This window comes from Chiloscyllium plagiosum, unplaced genomic scaffold (assembly GCF_037043375.1).
Source record: "Chiloscyllium plagiosum isolate Xiang-an unplaced genomic scaffold, Cpla_swu_hap1 HiC_scaffold_9, whole genome shotgun sequence".
In the NCBI taxonomy this organism is placed as follows: Eukaryota; Metazoa; Chordata; class Chondrichthyes; order Orectolobiformes; family Hemiscylliidae; genus Chiloscyllium; species Chiloscyllium plagiosum.
In genome coordinates, this window is record NW_028270147.1 from 85,388,092 (window position 1) to 85,406,843 (window position 18,752).

Here is an 18,752-nt window from a genome sequence, read left to right on the forward strand (position 1 = left end):
CGGCCCTTCGAGCCAGCACCACCATTCATCATGATACAATCAGTATCCTGTTCATGCCTTATCCCCATAACCCTTGATTCCACTATCCTTAAGTGCTCTATCCATCTCTTTCTTGAAAATATCCAGAGACTTGGTCTCCAGTGCCTTCTGGGGCAGAGCATTCCATACACCCACCACTCTCTGGGTGGAGAAGTTTCTCCTCAATTATTTTCTAAATGGCCTACCCCTTATTTTTAAACTGTGCCCTCTGGTTCTGGACTCACACATCAGTGGAAACATGCTTCCTGCCTCAGAATGTCCAATCCTTTAACAATCTTATACGTCTCAATCAGATCCCCGCTCATCCTTCTAAGCTCAAGCGTATACAAGCCCAGTCGCTCCGATCTTTCAACATATGATAGTCCTACCATTCCGGGAATTGACCTCGTGAGCCTACACTGTATTCCCTCAATAACCAGAATGTTCTTCCTCAAATAACTCAGGAGGTCTGACAACATCTGTGGAGAGAAAAACAATTAACATTTCAACTCCAGTGCACCTATTTGCTTTGAATCACTGAACAGGAAGCATTAACTCTGTTTCTCTCCCAACAAATACTGCCTGACCTGCTGTGTTTCTCCAGCACATTTTGTTTTTAAGTCTCCAGCACCCCATTGATCTTTGTTTTTATGCTGTCAGTGTACCTGCATTTAACCTATCAGTGGCTGAGAACATTTGTAAATACATGAGCCAATAAGTCAAGGCTGCCAGCTTTGCATGACTTTTTTTAATTTGTGCATGCTTTTCCTCTGCTAGTATCTTGTTAACCAAAAGAAATAGCTCAGTGCTCTGCCACAATATACATTTGAAAGGAAATTAAGCCATCCACTGGTCCATAAATTGATCAGTGGAGTTTAACTGTTAGTGGATCAATCAAACGTTTTCAGAGCCAGGAGTGAATGGGGGCCTAATGCAATTTGACAATGTGATGCTTCCAGATGAAGTGGTTGATTTTTATTCTTAGGTGAATGCAGGCCCCAAAACAAATTTCTTTCAGCTCACAGTTTATAAAAAGGACTTTCACTCAGTCTGTTCTGGTCTAATGAAAATTTTAGATTAAGAAACAGCAGACAAATAAACCATCCCAGCTTGCTAATGAGAAGCAACGATTTTCCAGCCACTTAAAATGGATGGCTGGAAAATGAGAAGCTGGACATGTCCATATTTCCAAAAACCTTTCCCTTTGAATAGAAGGGACAGGTTCTACTGGCAATCTGCTCAAAATCTGTAACTGATGGCAGTGCTCTTAAGCTTCTCGCTGTCATTCTACAACAGAACTGAAGGGGTTAACTCATTCTGCGGCTGATGGGCAGGATTGCACAGCAACTATAAATCGCGCCTTCCCCCTGCACTGATGAATAGGTTCAGGTGATGTAATGCACATTTGTATTTTGTGTTGCGATATTACTCAGAGCACACCACTTGCTCCAGGGACCTATTAATAACTATCTATACAACAGGTTATTAGTAATTGTCATTAATCTCATTAATATTAGTCAATCGGTGGACTGTAGGTCAGAGAAAGACATTAGATTTGAAAATATCAGCAACGGGGCAGCTGTCAGGGAATCACTATTTTTTTTTATCTCATGCCTGGAACAATTAACATGCCTACAGTGTATCTTTGTCATGTTCCTCGTGCCTCACTTTATTTTGAAAATGAGACTTCTCGCCTTCACGAGGTGACTAAGTGGTGCAATTTCCCTTTAAGTAGAGAATGCACCATCCTTTGCTGGTCACTGTCACTGTGCAGTCTGCAGATAGGACAGGGGTGAAACCCTTTAAGAAGGGCCTGAACAGACAGGTTAGGAAAGTTTTACATGGTCCCCATTGTCTGGAATAGGTTACTCCAGAAATTACGTAGGAGCAGGCCCCCTCAGGTCTGTCCAACAGATCCAGTTAGAGCATGGTTGATTTGTAACCTAATGCCATCTATATACCATAAGGACAGATGAAATCAAAGCCAGAGTGTGGCATTTAGCCCCTTAAGCCAGCACTGTCATTTAACACGGTCCATGGCTGATCTGTTCCAGGCTTTAACTCTTCTTTCATGCCAGCTGCCATAGCCATTAACTCTTCGATACTTCAAAAATCTATGTACCTCCTAAATAGTATTAGTGATGCAGTGTCCACAACTCCTTCAGTTAGAAAATTCCAGACATTCGCTATCCTCCAGGAGAAGAAATTCCTTTGCAGCTCAGGTTTAAACAAGTTCCCCTTATTTGGTAATGATGTCCCTGAGTTTGAAATTCTCCCATGAGTAGAAACATTGTCTCGACATCTACCCTGTCAAGCCCCCTCAGAGTTTGGAGTGTTTCAATAGGACCACCCCTCACTCCTCCAAACTTTAATCAATACAGTCCTAACTTGTTTAGGCATTCTTGATGTGTCAGCTCCTTCATCCCAGAAAGTGCTAGAGATACTCAGCAGATCTGGCAGCATCTGTGGAGAGAAGGGCAGAGTCAACATTTTCAGTCCAATGACCCTTCATCAGGATGGATGATGTTTGTTCACTGTTCTGAAGAAGCGTCACACAGGACTCAAAATGTTGACTCAGCTTTTCTGCCCACAGATGGTGCAGAGTTCCTCCTGCAGTTTCTGGCTTTGTTTCAGATCTCCAGCATCTGCAGTTTTCATTTTATATCAGCCTAGTGAATCTTTTTTTGAACTGCCTCCCACACCAGTATTTCCTTGCCGACACATTTGTACATAGTACCTCCAGTTGTGACCTCACCAACACTCTTTACAATTTTCTGGAATTTCTTTCTATTTAACTAATAGTCTATCTTTTGATTTTCCTAGTTTCTTATATTAATCTCCATCTGCCAAGACATTTTCACGCTCATAGAATCTATTTGTATCCTATTGCAGGATCCTAACATGCCCTCCACCTGTCTTTGTATCATCAACAAATTTTGATACATTACATTCTGAGTCCTTCTGCAAGTCATTTATATATAAACATATGTAGTAAATAATTAAGGCACAAGGGCTGAATCCTTGTGGCACTCCATTGGGTACGTTTTTCCAACTTGAAAATGACTCAGCAGTTCATATGCATGTGTTCTGGGTGATAACCAATCCTCAATCCATATCCAAGGGCGGCACGGTGGCTTAGTGGTTAGCACTGCTGCCTCACAGCGCCAGGGTCCCAGGTTAAATTCTAGCCTTGGGCAACTGTCTGTGTGGAGTTTGCACATTCTCCCCGTGTCTATGTGGGTTTCCCCGGGTGCTCCGATTTCCTCCCACAGTCCAAAGATGAATTGGCCATGCTAAGTTATCCATAATGTTAGGTGCATTAGCCAGAGGCGGGTGGGTTACTCTTCGGAGGGTTGGTGTGGACTTGTTGGGCTGAAGGGCCTGTTTCCACACTGTAGGGAATCTAATCTAATGCATTAGCTTTAATATCATGTGCAATAGCTTTTATGCGCTGCCTTATCAAGTGTGTTCTGCAAATCCAAACACACTACATTTACCTGTTCCGCTTTATCAACTTTGTTTGCTATATCCTCCAAGAACTTGATCAAATTTGTCAAACATGATTTCCCTTTCACAAAACTATGTTCACATCTGATTGTATTATGCTTTTTCTAAATATCCTGTTATTTCTTCCTTAATAATAGCCTCTAGCATTTTCCAAAAAGACAGATGTTAGGTTAACTGGTCTAGAGTTGACTGCTTTCTAACTCCCTCCCTTCCTGAACAGAGATATCACATTGGCAGTTTTCCAGCCTGCCGGAACTCTTCCAGAATCCTACGAGCTCTGGAATATATTGACCATTGCCTCCACTATCTCTGCAGCTAACTATGGTCCCACAAATCAGAATACCTGTGCTTCACCACAATCTATCAATGGAGTCAACTGAAATGTTCAATTGATCTACAGCCAAAGCTGCTTCCTGGGAGAGAATTCTAGTTCCTCTTTGTAGAATATCAACCCTGAACAGCTGAGCACTATGCCTCATCACACACCACTTACATCTCAGCTATCTGTATGTTCTGATTTGCAATCTCTGATGTGGTTTCTGGGTAAAACAGTATGATTGCCTCCTTGTTCACTCTACAACATTTTATCTTGAAGACTGGGTTGTTGTTGAGACCGATGTCTTGAATTTTAGTGACAACATTGACGACTTACACTGGTTACAATCTCAGACTTCGGCATATTCTGAAATCTGTGCTTATTACAACAATTACTGCAACTGCTACTGAAGACTTTCATACTGGACTTTTGCATGTTGTGATATCATCTCACTGTCTAAAAGGTACATTTACTGCTTGGTCAGGAATCTGTACAATAATGTGGCCCTTACAATTTACTCAACAAAAAAAGTAGAAAGTATGCCAAAAGCCAATAACGTGCATTGTACTCTTTCAATTTAGAACTTATGAGAGTACAGTAGTTTATAGAATTGCAAAAATGCATAATGCACACTTCGCTGTGAAAAGATGCTATAGAAATTGATGTTTTTTTTTACTTATTTTAAAACACATTCCCATGTAATGGGTTCAAAAGGTATTGTTGACATGAGTGGCTGACTATTTTTAACAGTATTCCCAAATGGATAAAGGACATGCAATATAGTCATCTTCCCCACAGTGTTACATGACATATCCTTGCTAGTACAGTGCCTACCATTCTGTTTGGCCGTTTCATAGTCCTCCTTACACACTAACCGGCTGTCCTCCATCAGATAGAATTCATCGCCTGTAGCCAGTTGCCGGTTACACATGATGCAGGAAAAGCAGTGAAGGTGATAGACAAAGTCCTGAGCTTTCCTCACCACCTGGGTTGGGGGGATACCCTGCTGGCAGGCCGCACATTTTGTCCCAAAACGTCTGTAATTAACCACAAACAAACAAATAAAAAGACAAGGTAATTTCATATTACTGTTTTGTACAACAACGATGATGCAGTTGTTTGTTTTTGCTGATCTTGACGTTGCAGATGACAGATTTATGTTGATATAATACCTTTCACAACCTTAGCATTTCCAAAGCACTTCACAGTCAAAATTGCACTATAATTTAGAAATTTCCAGCAAGCCAAAAGTTTCCACAAACAGCAATGAAGTGATGCTAAACGGAAACTAAAATAAGAATGCTGGGATACGCAGCAGACAGCATCTTGACAGAGAAGCAGAGTTTCAGGTCAATGGGAAATGGAGAAAAATAGAGACTAGGAGCAGGTGTAGCCCATTCAGTCCTTCAAGCCTGCTCAGCCAATAACTATGACCATGGCTGATCATCCATCTCAGTGCCCTGTTCCCACTTTCTCCTCATGATTTTTGATCCCCTTAGTTATAACACTTATATCTAAGCCCATCTTGAAAACATTCACCTCAACCACTTTCTGTGGCAGAGAATTCCATAGGCTCACCACTGTCTGGCTGAAAGAATTTCTCCTCGTCTCGGTCCTAAAAGGCCTAACCCTGTGTTCTTTAACTCCTGTCCGAATAGTTCTGCAAGGTCATCTATAGTGTCAAATCAAGCTGATAAATGAAAGCTTTTTACTGCATTTTATTGTAAAATATGCGTGACAATTAAATCAATCGTCACCATCCTTCAACCTGAAACTCTGTCTTTCTCCTCTTGAATGCTGCCTTACCTTGCTGACTATCTCCAGCACCTTTTTGTTTTGCGCTGTTGTTTGTACTTCATATTTCTGGCATCCTGCTTTTGAATGGCGTGATATTCACCTGAAAAGCAGCACCTGCAGCCAGTGTCCCCTCTACTTTTCTTACCAGTTGCGTGTGCCTCTGAAATAAGCACGCAAGCCGTGCAGCTTGGAATGAACATTACCTGCAGCGATGCAGCATGAGCTCAGGAGGGCACTGACCTGTCAGTCAAGGGTGCATGCTTAAATCCTTGGAGTGGGACTTCAAGCCATGACCGGCTTCCTGAGAGGGTCCAATGTGCCTTAACTGATTCAAGTAGACCCTGTTTAGCAGGGTCAGGAGGGTGTAAGGGTAGATGGAGAAAGTGAGGACTGCAGGCCAAGATAAAAGGTAGGGAGGAGGGACTTGGGGGAGGGGCGTTGGGAATGCGATAGGTGGAAGGAGGTTAAGGTGAGGGTGATAGGCCGGAGAGGGGGTGGGGGTGGAGAGGTCGGGAAGAAGATTGCAGGTCAAGAAGGCGGTGCTGAGTCCGAGGGTTGGGACTGAGATAAAGTGGGGGGAGGGGAAATGAGAAAGCTGGAGAAATCTGCATTCATCCCTTGTGGTTGGAGGGTTCCTAGGCAGAAGATGAGGCGCTCTTCCTCCAGGCGTCGTGTTGCGATGGTCTGGCGATGGAGGAGGCCAAGGACCTGCATGTCCTTGGTGGAGTGGGAGGGGGAGTTAAAGTGTTCAGCCACAGGGCGGTTGGGTTGGTTGGTGCAGGTGTCCCAGAGGTGTTCTTTGAAACGTTCCGCAAGTAGGCGGCCTGTCTCTCCAATGTAGAGGAGGCCACATCGGGTGCAGCGGATGCAGTAAATGATGTGTGTGGAGTTGCAGGTGAATTTGTGACGGATATGGAAGGATCCCTTGGGGCCTTGGAGGGAAGTGAGGGGGGAGGTGGTAAGGGTAGATGCTCAATGAACTTCACTAGTGCCAGTAAAGCGATCACTGAATGCTGGCTGGTCCCTCTCTTAGTGCTGGATGTCTTTGGCTTCCTGCCATCCACAAATGTGTTTACTCATCACATCATCGTTTTAACTTTGAAAAATGATTATAATATTTCTGAGTGAATGGCTGAAGGTTGACTCGTAAGACGGCTACCCGTAATGAAAAAAAACAGTGCACAGCACTATAGATTTCAGCACACTGGGGCCAAGTCACTCTGAGGAACACATTCAAGCAAATCCATCATCAATCACGAAGCCTGCTTTTTCAAATTCTGACTGCTTGCTTTTAAAATTGGACTGGCCTTAAAAGCAAATGTGCTCAGCGTCAGTGGCAACTCAGTTCGCAGCTTTCTCACCTGCTCCATGATTCATGCCAAACTCTAAGACACCCTGACATCAGCCAGACCATCATGCAAGCACAGCACAGATGAGGTGGTGCAGTGCCTACGTGTTGAGGGATGCACAAAGCTTGAGGCAGCAGCTGCCAAGGCGCAATAGGCAAAGACTACCATCTAAGGTGTTTCGGCTAAAGTTAAATGGGGGTCCATTCAGTTATCAGACCCTCACGGTGCCTCAAATATATATAAATATGGTCTTGTTCGCTGCATAGAGTCAAACTCCATTTTTGTTTGTTCCTTCATATGCTACTGTACAGAACCGGACTACTTAAGTGACCATGTATGTATATAAAGATATTTTTATGAATAAAGTATATTTTTGAAATAAAACATAAGTCAGAAGTGCTGCCTTTCAATTGCAACACAGTACTCCTCATGTACGGATTGGACTCAATGGAGGTTTTCAAAATTAAGAGAATTCTCTTGGTCCCCTCAATTGAATGAGAATGTTGGTCAAGATGTCAGGAATAACATGGTTCCTTACACAAATAAACAGCCCCTAGGGTCATGATGAGGGGCAATAAAGCTTTTTTTAAATTTAAATTGCGCCTTGTTAATAGTTTGTATTTCTTTCTTTCCTTATGAAAATAAAACATTACGGTAATAAAAGTTATTTCAATCAAATCATATTACATTAGAAGACAATGCATTTGTGTTGGAATAACAAGTGTTGCAATATTGTCCTCTCTAAACATATCAATTCCCCCACGAGGCTATATTAAATCTGATTCATTGCTATAAATCAAAACTTTTATTTCTTGTTATTTCAAGCAATCTACAATTACAAACCTGAACTGGAAAATTAACAAGTATAATTAAAATTAATACTCAAAGGTACAGGTAAACGTTCATGGAAAATAAATCAGATGCTAATTTTCATGAGAATATTTCAAGGGTGTCTATTTTCAACATGTCTGCTGTAGTTGTGTTTACTTGTACAGTGATCCAAACATGCTTCAGCAGCAGGATGGATAAAGGAGCCTTAAAAACCTGTGCAGTTCAAGCCATTGTAGTAGGAAGGCGCAATTTCAGAACCAGTGCCAATACTCTTTGAAGAATCATTAAGTGAGATTCCAGTTTTCCATGTTGACCATAGTGCATCTGTATACCTGAACAGATACAGCTCAGGTGCCTCAACTGATTGACTAATCCAAAGACCATTGCTGTTTGCAGAGGGGCTAATAGATTCTAGTCCCCATTTTGTCCTACAGTTCATAGGAGAAAGGAGGTTGCATAAAAACATCAATAGCGGGATTTACTTAGTTTCTGGTTGCTTGACCATTATTTTGCTGTGCCCAGCCTCCCACCCCTCTACTTCCACTACTCCCAACCTCCATCCCAGTCTCCCCCAAGTAAGTCTATTTGATATAGCAGCACACCTCCTCCAGTGGGTGAATGGCTACCGATTCAATGGTGAGAGACCAGAAACATTCCTTTGAAAGGGAGAAGCAAGAAACCATGTCTTTATGGCTAGGTTCCCACAGCAAGATAAAGAATTCAGGCTGGAAACAGTTAACATTTTGTCAAAAATAGCATTTTTTTTGTGGGACTCATTTGAAAAGAATCTGCTCTCCTGATTAGCTCACTTGAATACAAAAGATACTAATTCTTTGTCCTCTCTGTTCAAAAAGGTATTCTTTGTTGAAAATTTATAATCGTCAAGATGTGAAAATGTTAACACTGGAATATGAAACACTTGCTATTGTTTGCAACTACAGTTTGCAATCTCAGTTTAGAAGTTGTCTCCAGGGTTAAACCTTCCTTAAGCAGTGTCAGATCAAATACTCAAATCTCAGCCCAAATCAAGAGTGAAGTCCTAGCTCTGTCTCAAACAATTGTCCCATTCCTAAGGAGCATTGTTATCACACGACATTTCTCTTTCAAGTATTAGCTATCATCAGAGTTATTCAGAATGAAGCCACAAATAGGCACCAATCTCTGTCAGATCCGAGCTGTCTTTTTAAAAAAAAATTATTCTAAACATATTTCCACCAGGGACAGGATGGAAATTGCCTAAAGTAATTTTCCTTTGTATTGCTGCAGACAGCAGAGCAAAGAGAAGGACAGGCTGACTGCAGACTCACAAATACAAATGCAAACGTACATGCAACTTAAGAAGAGAAGAGGGAGGAAAGATCATTAGCTTCATTCATGCTCACCTCATCCATTCGTGCTGCAATCATTGAACCTGTGTTCTCAAATGCTAACAACTGGGGGATCTTCAAAATAAATCTGCAATTTGTTTCATGGACACTTTAGGAAACCCCTCCTGATTATCAGAACAGACCTTTTTATCCATTGAGTCAATCTTCATTGGTCAATTCCTAACACACAGAGTTAGATTCCCTTTTAACCATTATTACAGTTTGTCACAGCTCTAATGTACTGTGCCACCATCAGCTGTCTGTCTACCGCTTTTATAGACCCAGCCACAGCACAGACTGACAATTGGACCTTCTTACACTGAGAGTGCCTGGTAAGGCAGTCAGAGATTTACATCATTGTAGATTGCAACTGATTTTCATTCCACAATCCACTCGTGCTGATTACCTCCTCAGCTTGTATCTGACCCAAGAGCACTTGCTGGGGCACTCCAGGGTGAGTTTTACTCTATCAGACTGGGAAAACTGGATTGAGCACTGCGAATGGAGCTTAAATCTCCATCAGATGCTTGCAACTGAGATGCTCCCAGAGTGAAAATGAAGACCTCCCTTTTCCCATTCTTGATCACTATTCACGCTCAAAAGTAGCAGGCTCCCCAAAGTATCTGCAAGACTGAAAAATGGCTGACCCAGTAGATAATCAGATAATCATCACATCCAAGATGATCCAGCAAAAAGAACACAAGAGGAAGGTTATAGCAGCAGACCCGATCAGTGCATCATCCAACCCTTCAGTGCCAAAGAAACAAGTTGTAAAATGCTCATATGTAAGGAAATTGGCATTGGTTTGCCGACTGCGACTTGCTTCTGCCATGTTTCTGCTGACTCGCTGCTTGGAGCTCAGTAATAAAATGAATGTGCTTCTAGCTGCTTGCCTCTGATTCAAATCACTTCTGCGTAAATCAGTTGATAAGACATTGAAGGAACCAAGCCTTTCATAAAGTAAATGCCACTAACAGAGCTGCATTTGTATCTAATTCCAAATGATGGAATCAAAGCTTCATTGTCTCACACTACACAATTCTTCTTAACTTAATTTTTTGGGGTGTGAGCATTGTTGGAAGGGACAATATTTGTTGCCCATCCCTGGTTGCCTCTGAGTTCAACCAAATGTCTCATTACTTCAATTCAGAGGTCAGTTAATATTCAACCATTTTTCTGTGTGTCTAGAGTCACGTGTAAACCCGAACAAGTACGGTTAGATTAGATTAGATTACTTACAGTGTGGAAACAGGCCCTTCGGCCCAACAAGCCCACACCGACCCGCCGAAGCGCAACACACCCAGACCCATTCCCCTACATTCACCCCTTTACCTCACACTACGGGCAATTTAGCATGGCCAATTCAACTAACCTGCACATTTATTTTTGGATGGTGGGAGGAAACCGGAGCACTCGGAGGAAACCCACGCAGACACGGGAGAATGTGCAAACTCCACACAGACAGTTGCCTGAGGCGGGAATTGAACCCGGGTCTCTGGCGCTGTGAGGCAGCAGTGCTAACCACTGTGCCATCTTGCCTTCCGTAAGAATGCATTAATGAACAGGTAAATATTACTTACACTAGTTTCATGTGCATCATTAGACTTTAAATCCTAGATTTTCTGAAATAAAACAAATTCAATTTCCACCATCTGAAAGGGATTCACATTCAGGTTTGCATGCCATTACCTGAGTCTGTGGATTACTGGCCTACCAACAGTACCGATAGGCCATTGCCTCTCCTCTAGATTGTTTCCTAAGTTCAAGAGTTTGAATGTCAGTAGCTGTTGGCAAAGGTCATAGAAGATGATTGTATAAACTGGGTCACAGTGGAAATGAAATGTATTTTTGGGGGCAGAAGAGATTCAGAAAACAGTTGATATTTTGGGCTGTTGGTTGGAGTGAACGCTAACATGGTGCTGGAAAAGCACAGCAGATGAGGCAGCATCCAAGGAGCAGGAAAATTGATGTTTTGGGCAAAAGCCCTTCATCAGGTATAAACATAGACAGGCTTATTGGGTCCAATAGATTTCCTCCATTACTAAAAAATTCTTAAGATTCTTGCAAGGTGCTTCTGCAAAGGTGTGAATGGTCCAATCCACTTCAGAGAGTGTATAAATCCACAGCAAGAAGCACACTTTTAGCTCAAATTGGCAGTCGAATACAGAATGCTACTGTCGTGTTCAAAATTGTAGCTTAGAGATAGTGGGACCTGGGTGTTTTGAATTTGTGTTTAAAGAAACAGTAAGTGCACACTATGCAAGATATCTAACCTCTCAAAATTATGCATGTTCCGCGGTTTAATTATTAAATGTACCATCACAAAAATAACTTGGTGGTGCTATAATAAGATGTCCCAAGTTATCTTAAGTGATTATCAATCAAAATTTGACACCGAGCCACATAAAGATCTATAGGACAGATGACCAATTCTAAGAGAATGTTTACTTGAGAATTGACAATAGTATGTTCCGGTAATAATGATAATTCTCCAAAGGAATACAACTCCTGGTCTGACAGCCCCTTTGAATTTCCATAAACCTATCATCTTCCTCACTAGTCCTTCAAACAGGTAGACATTTTACTACAGCAATACAATTTTCCATGAATAGAATAAAATTATCCCCACCCATGCTACACTACCACACCATTTTATTCAACACTTAGGTGGGAAAAAAAATCAAATTCTGACTGAAATAATGGAATCTAGGCAGCTTTTGAAGGTAAAAGCTAAAAGTGGAATGATGTAGGGATGAATTTTCAGGGGTGCAACTGCAAGGTCTGTGATGGGGTAAAGGGTGAGAAATACAGAGTGAAATGAAAAAAGGATGTGAGCAGGAATTTATGATTGAAGAAGGCAATACACAATGTTTTGTATATGTTCAAAATCTTGGGGGGCTTTGAAAGCCAGCATTTTTAATTCTATATTTTGGGGCAGGTAATAGCATTTTAGATTAGCGTGGGTCGGGTAATGATGAATGAGTAGGACATGGACAGCCAAGCTTTGGAAAAGCAATATTTTAGATAAAGGAGGATAGGAGACTGTTAAGGACGCAAGTGCAGAAATCTAGTCTAAAAATAGCAAAGATGCAGGTAAGATTTTTGACTCCAGAGAGAAGGTTGACTGGGGATTTGGGACTGACATGGTGGTGTATAGTGTGAAGTGATGTGGGGACAAGAACAGAACATGAAGGAATAGACTCATATTTGGGCAAGCCCACAAAGCTGGGGTTTTACTGTTCATGATTGTAAATACTAAACATAAACACATCGGAATATAACTTGTCTCCAACATCATAACATTTCCAATGTCACAATAGTGACAACATTCCGAGAACTAAATGGGATGTAGAGGCGATGGGAATTCAGGTGAGATAATGAATGGTGCTGGATTAATAGTTACTTTCTTTCAGCTGTATTGGATGTCACGAATGTTGAGGAGAACAAGGAATACTAGCTGACTGCAGTTACTGTCAGAGGGGATGTGCCTTTAGTAATCAGCATGGGTGATCTCAAATGCTGTGAGCTGACAAAAGCCAAAAACACATTTAAGAATGGCACACACGGGTGACAACATGTTTAAGGCACTTAAGAGAGGGCACAATCATTGCAGTTAGCATTTAGAGAAGCCAATGACAGACACTTCGAGGTGGAGATTGATCATGGTCATTTTAGAAATGAGAACGTGTCAATCCAGCGAACAGGAAAGATAATTGAGTGGTAGGGAATTGCTTCGCAGTAGCGTGAGGGGGTGAAGTTCAAGGGAGCAAAAGTATGAAAGTTCCTATGAAGTTTAGCAAGGATAGAGAGACCTAAGTGAAGCTATGAGGTGACAAGGTACCTTTGCTGGTTGGGTGAGGGTTGGTTGAGAAAAGGTTGATGACAAGGCAGAGGCAACAATAGTTGCAGCTGCACTGATGCTTCAGTCTAAGGGATCCAGCGTTGGAAATATGAATGCCGGGAATGAAGGAAAGGGTTTGAAAATACAGTTCTCCCTGGAGACAAGGACCCTTGGTTATTGTTGGTCTTTGGGTGGAAGGGATGTAACTGGGGTGAGGGCAGCATGTTGGAGTTAAATATGTGAAATCAGATCCGTTGGCAAATCAGCAAATCAGGGGTAATGTAACATCTTTAATATGCGTGATTTATATTGCTTTATTGTTGCATTAAAGAATTGAGATAATTAATACAAGGAATGTACAATGTTTCCAAAAGGAACATCAATTTGAGCATAACTTTCATCTCATATCCTCTCGTGTCTGGTGTATTGGAACACTTTGTGAATGGTGTTATGTACTGTATATTGGAATTCTGGTTTGCATCTAAATTGTCAGCAAATTTGAGCAGTAACTTGATGTGAGGCACTTGTATCCTTTCAATGACTCGCTCACAGAAATGCAGATTTACTGATATTTACAAACCTCAAATGTTTAGGTGAATTTGATAAATATCTTTGATCTTGCTGTCAAAGTTTATGCTGTCTCTGAACTGCTTGATCCAATATCGCTTTATCATACATGCATGCTCATGCCATTCAACATTTACATGCAGGAAATACAGAGGGAGTATTATCTATATAGTGACAGGTGTGCTGTTCCTTGGAATATTAATTACAGTAAAATCCAATTGCACTGTAATTCAAACTATCTGGAGAACAGAATTCCAATTACAATTCCATATCCTTACCAGGAATACTGTAATGTTATGATGTGCCCCGAATGTGGTCTTCCAGTCAATGACTCAGTATTACCACACATTGGAATATGACGGGATTGATTATATTCATTAGCACAAAGCTATTATTGTCCAACATGCCTAGATACCAGATTATTATACGATGTAACTGTACATATTGCTGGATACCATCATGCTGTAGTACTCTACAAAAACAGAAGTGGTCCTAATGAATGGTCTTTAACTTGAAACATAAAGTCAGTTTCTCTCTCTACAGATCTCTATTTCTAGCAATTTCTGTCATCATATTAATACACACTATGGACGTTGAACAGTCCGTGATGCAGCAGTCTAACATACTACAAGCATTTTGTAATCTCCATGGCAAAGTATCACAAAAGAGTGCCTTTAATCTCCTGTTTCATTCCAAGACTCATTATACATAATCCTTAGTTTCAGTTCATACTTGGTCCTTGTGAGCTTGCTACTTTGGTGACAGCCTATGCCCCAATGCATCATAAGTGCAGGCAGTATTTTCCAATAAGTAATCTTTCTTTGTAATTACCATTTCAGCACACTATTCCTTTTGCAGACAGCTTAGTCCAAGCTTCTATCAGCTGCATTATGGATAGTATCTCTCAATTGTTCCAATCAGTCTTGATGTCACAAGATTCTGTGTTTACATTACAGAGGATACACTATGCTGCACAGAAAAAGAGCATACAATCTAATCAGTCCATGCTGCTTATTTACCTACATTTGAGCCTCCTACCATCTTTCTTCATCTCAATCTGCTATTGTAACCATCTATTCCCATTGCCTCATGTGCGTGTCTAGATTTCCCTTAAAAGCAGCTACAATATTTGCTTCAACCACTTCCTATGGCAGTGAGTTGCACCTTTTAATTGCGTGTTGGGCAAATCTTTCATAATTTTAATAAGCTCACCTCTCACCTTTTTTTCTTCAAAAAGAAGTTATGTCGTCTCTCTATCCTTTCCTCATAGCCATGCCAATGGTTTTGATTAGCTGTGCAGAAATCAGTTTTTCAGAGGAAGCTGAAACTCTGATGCCAGAGTCAAGAGCATGAGGCCAGCCCTGTGTTGGTTGGCAGTAGGTCCTTGAGGTAGCATATTGCCAGTGTCAGTCAATGAATAGCCTGCTAACTGAACTTCACTCCAACTGAAGACAGTGACCTCCCCAATCCCTGTGAAATGTCAGTCAAATCAGACAATCATGAGCTCAGCAGCACCACTGCCAGTGGTGGCTAGTGCTGAAACTGCATTGTAAAGGAAAGGCATCTGAATGCCAAGGTAACCTCAAAGGCTGATGAACTTGGGGCTAGATCACCTACCATGGAGGCCCTTCTCCCACATCACCAACACTCCCTTTTTCTAGACTGGGAACCTACTTTGAGGCTACCTGTCAGTCTTCTCATGGATATGGGCCTTTCCAGCGTAGGTAAAATGGTGCAAGAAATTGGATCTTATGTCACTCATTGAGATTCCCACATCGGCAAAATGCCATGGTAGAAAGAAGGCAACCCTCCATGTTTGTCTGGTTTCTTAAAAGCTCCCTCACCTCCCAGCCATCACCATTGTGAGGAAAGCATTCAGCCATTTGTCTTTAGAGTCATAGAGATACACAGCACAGAAATCAACTGTGTCCAACTCGTCCATGCCAACCAGATATCCTAAATTAATCTAGTTCCATTTGCCAGCATTTGGCCCATGTCCCTCTAAACCCTTCCTATTCATATACCCATCCAGATGCCTTTTAAATATTGTAATTGTACCAGGCTCCACCACCTCCTCTGGCAGCTCATTCCATACACACACCACCCTTGGCATAAAAAGATTGCCCCTTAGGTCCCTTTTAAATCTATCCCCTCTTACCCCAAACCTATGCTTCCTAGTTTTGGACTCCCACTCCCCAAGGAAAAGACCTTGTCTCTTTACCCTAACTATGCTCCTCATGATTTTATTGACCTCTATCAGGTCATCCCTCTGCAAGTGAATTCGAGTTTGCTCATTGTGAACTGTTTGCATTTTTTTTGTCCTAGGGCTTTGAGGAGGTTTAGCGTTCATCTTTTGTACAAATGAAACAATAATCAGTCCTGTGTTCATTGTCACTGCCTTGTTGGTCTTGAGATAGTCACTATCCTTTGTCCTGACTCAATGATGAGCACTTAAATGGTATTGTTTAAAATAAAGAAACACTCAGGACACCATATTCTTGTTTGTCAGCCAGAAGGTGGTGCTTGTCATAATCTGACTGCTTTCAATGTACTTCCTTAGGAGCAAGAAATCATTGCTATTGTCATTTTCAAAGACATGTTTGCCAATGGTGTGCCACCAAGTTAGAGAGACTGACACAATGCCAGTGTAAAAGCTACCCACAATGATGAGTCTGTCATTCGCAGGTACTGCAGAGGTAGTACATTCAGATTTTTGTTTCATCTGGATTTTGTCAGTCAGTGCATTTGCATTGATGACACTTGATTGATTTTTTTTCAGCAAAAGATAATATTATTATCATTTAATGTCTTTGAATACCTTTGGAAAAGTTTATAAATGTATCTACAATACTGGCTTGAACTGCAAAATTAAACCTTGTGACTTTTCTCTTTGCATTAACAATTTTAAAAGATGGTGAAATCAGAACTATTTCCTTAAGCCAGCCAAATTTATCAAGTGAGTTTCACTTGGCGCTGGAATGACTATAACTGATCATATTCCATGAGTATTCAGGCATTCCAGCAGCAATACTTGCTGCCATTCCCATTTGGCCTGTTGACTAGGGAATAAAGAACTGAACAAACCTCACCAAGACCTTCCCCACACCTCCACTACTTGCCTTTAAACAACCGCCAAACCTCAAACAGATCATTGTTCGTAGCAAGCTGCCCGGCTCTCAGGACAACTCCATACAACCCTGTCACGGTGGACACTGCAAGACGTGTCAGATTGTGGACATAGATACCACTATTACGCGTGAGAACACCTCCCACCTTGTACATGGCAGGTACTCATGTGACTCAGCCAACGTTGTCTATCTTATACATTGCAGGCAGGGATGCCCAGAGGCATGGTACATTGGGGAAACTGAGCAAAGGCTACGACAACGGATGAATGGGCACCACACAACAATCAACAGACAGGAGGGTTCCCTCCCAGTTGGGGAACACTTCAGTGGTCCAGGACATTCAGCCTCAGACCTTCGGGTGACCATCCTCCAAGGTGGACTTCGGGACAGGCAGCAGAGAAAAGTGGCCGAGCAGAGGCTGATAGCTAAGTTCAGGTACCCATAGGGAGGGCCTCAACCAGGACCTTGGGTTCATGTCACATTACAGGTGATCACCATTTCACTACACACACACAGATATTCCTACACACACACACTCTCACATACACACGGACACAGGTACACACAGACACGCACACACACTCCCACACTCACACATGCACCCCCTCATAGACTTAAGACACTCTGCACTCACTACACACACACACTTTCTCACACTCACAACCCCCACCCCAGACAGACACACACACACAGACAGACAAAGACCCACATGCACACATATATTTTGTGGGGTGAATTTGTACTTGCAGGGTTACATTGGACTTTGCTCAAAAACTGCATGCATTCATGTAGAACTCTGAACTCAAAAACTGCATGAATTTATGTAAAACTCTGTTATCTCACTTTTTAGATTAGAATCAATCTAAACATCAGGTCATAGACAGTGAACACAGGGGACCAACACCTTCAACATATTGTCTAGCTATCACCATTGTTAACAGCTAACCCGAGAATGCAACTTTAAATAAAAGATTTTGTGATTTATACATGAAAGAAGTGAAACTATCACTGTATTCTAACAGATGAAAGGCTTAACAGACAATCAATTTTTCAATGTATAATTTCAGTTACATCACACTGTAAATTTTTGCTATAAATTCTGTGTTACAATCGAGCCCTCCACTATCACCTGATGAAGGAGCGTCGCTCCGAAAGCTAGTGTGCTTCCAATTAAACCTGTTGAACTATAACCTGGTGTTGTGTGATTTTTAACTTTGAACAAATCTCAGGGAATCATTTCTAACTCTTTCTTCATTCAAATCCACTGCCATCCTCCTGGTCTTTTAAAAACCCATCATTAATCCCCAATTGTAAACCACTCAATCTTCAACTGCCCCGTGTTGACCTCCAAAATCCATGCCTGTCTTTCCTGAGATTCCATGAATCTCTCTCATCAGGTTCTGCTCCTGTCCCAGCACAGAAACAGTCCTCATCAAAGTCATGACTCATATCCTATGCAATCACAATCAAGGTAAGCAATCCTTCCTTGTACTTCTCAACTGTCTGCAGTCTTTCGCATGGTTAATCATAACATTCTCTTCTGCTAACAGCCTTCTGTTTTCCAGTGGAGAGTGGGCTACATCCTGTCAGAGTCAGAGAATTAGATGCAGTGGCTTCTTTTCATGCTGCAATACTATTGCCTCTGGAATGTCCAAAGAATCTATTCTGAGTCCACTCGTATCTTTCATTGGTTAGAGTTGGGTTAGGGTTAAGATTAGTGTTAGGGTTAGGGTTAGGGTTAGCATTAACGTTAGGGTTAGGGTTGAGATCCTCTCGATACCATCAACTGAAAAGAAAATATCCAGTTCCATATATACACTGATGATACCCAACCTGACCTTACAAGTGCCTCTCTCAACCCTTCACTGCCTCGCACGATTCACCATGTTTGTCTGGCATCCAGTATTGAAATGCAGAGATTTCCTACAGTTATATATTGGAGCTGTTTAGATTTCTGTTAGGTCTCTATATTAAATGCTACCTTTTCCTGGTCACTATCTGAGGTTGAAACGGGCTACTCACAATCTTGTC

At 41.7% G+C, this 18,752-nt stretch overlaps 1 protein-coding gene across 2 annotated transcripts in view; it reads right to left on the reverse strand.

Annotated features, from left to right (window-relative positions):
- Positions 1-18,752, reverse strand: part of lhx4 (LIM homeobox 4) — a 124,750-nt gene that overhangs the window by 19,507 nt on the left and 86,491 nt on the right. For both annotated transcript variants that reach the window (XM_087990891.1, XM_043699924.2), the window contains exon 3: positions 4,676-4,878. In XM_087990891.1, coding sequence (XP_087847017.1) covers positions 4,676-4,878 — 203 coding nt within the window. The remainder of the gene's footprint in view (positions 1-4,675; positions 4,879-18,752) is intronic.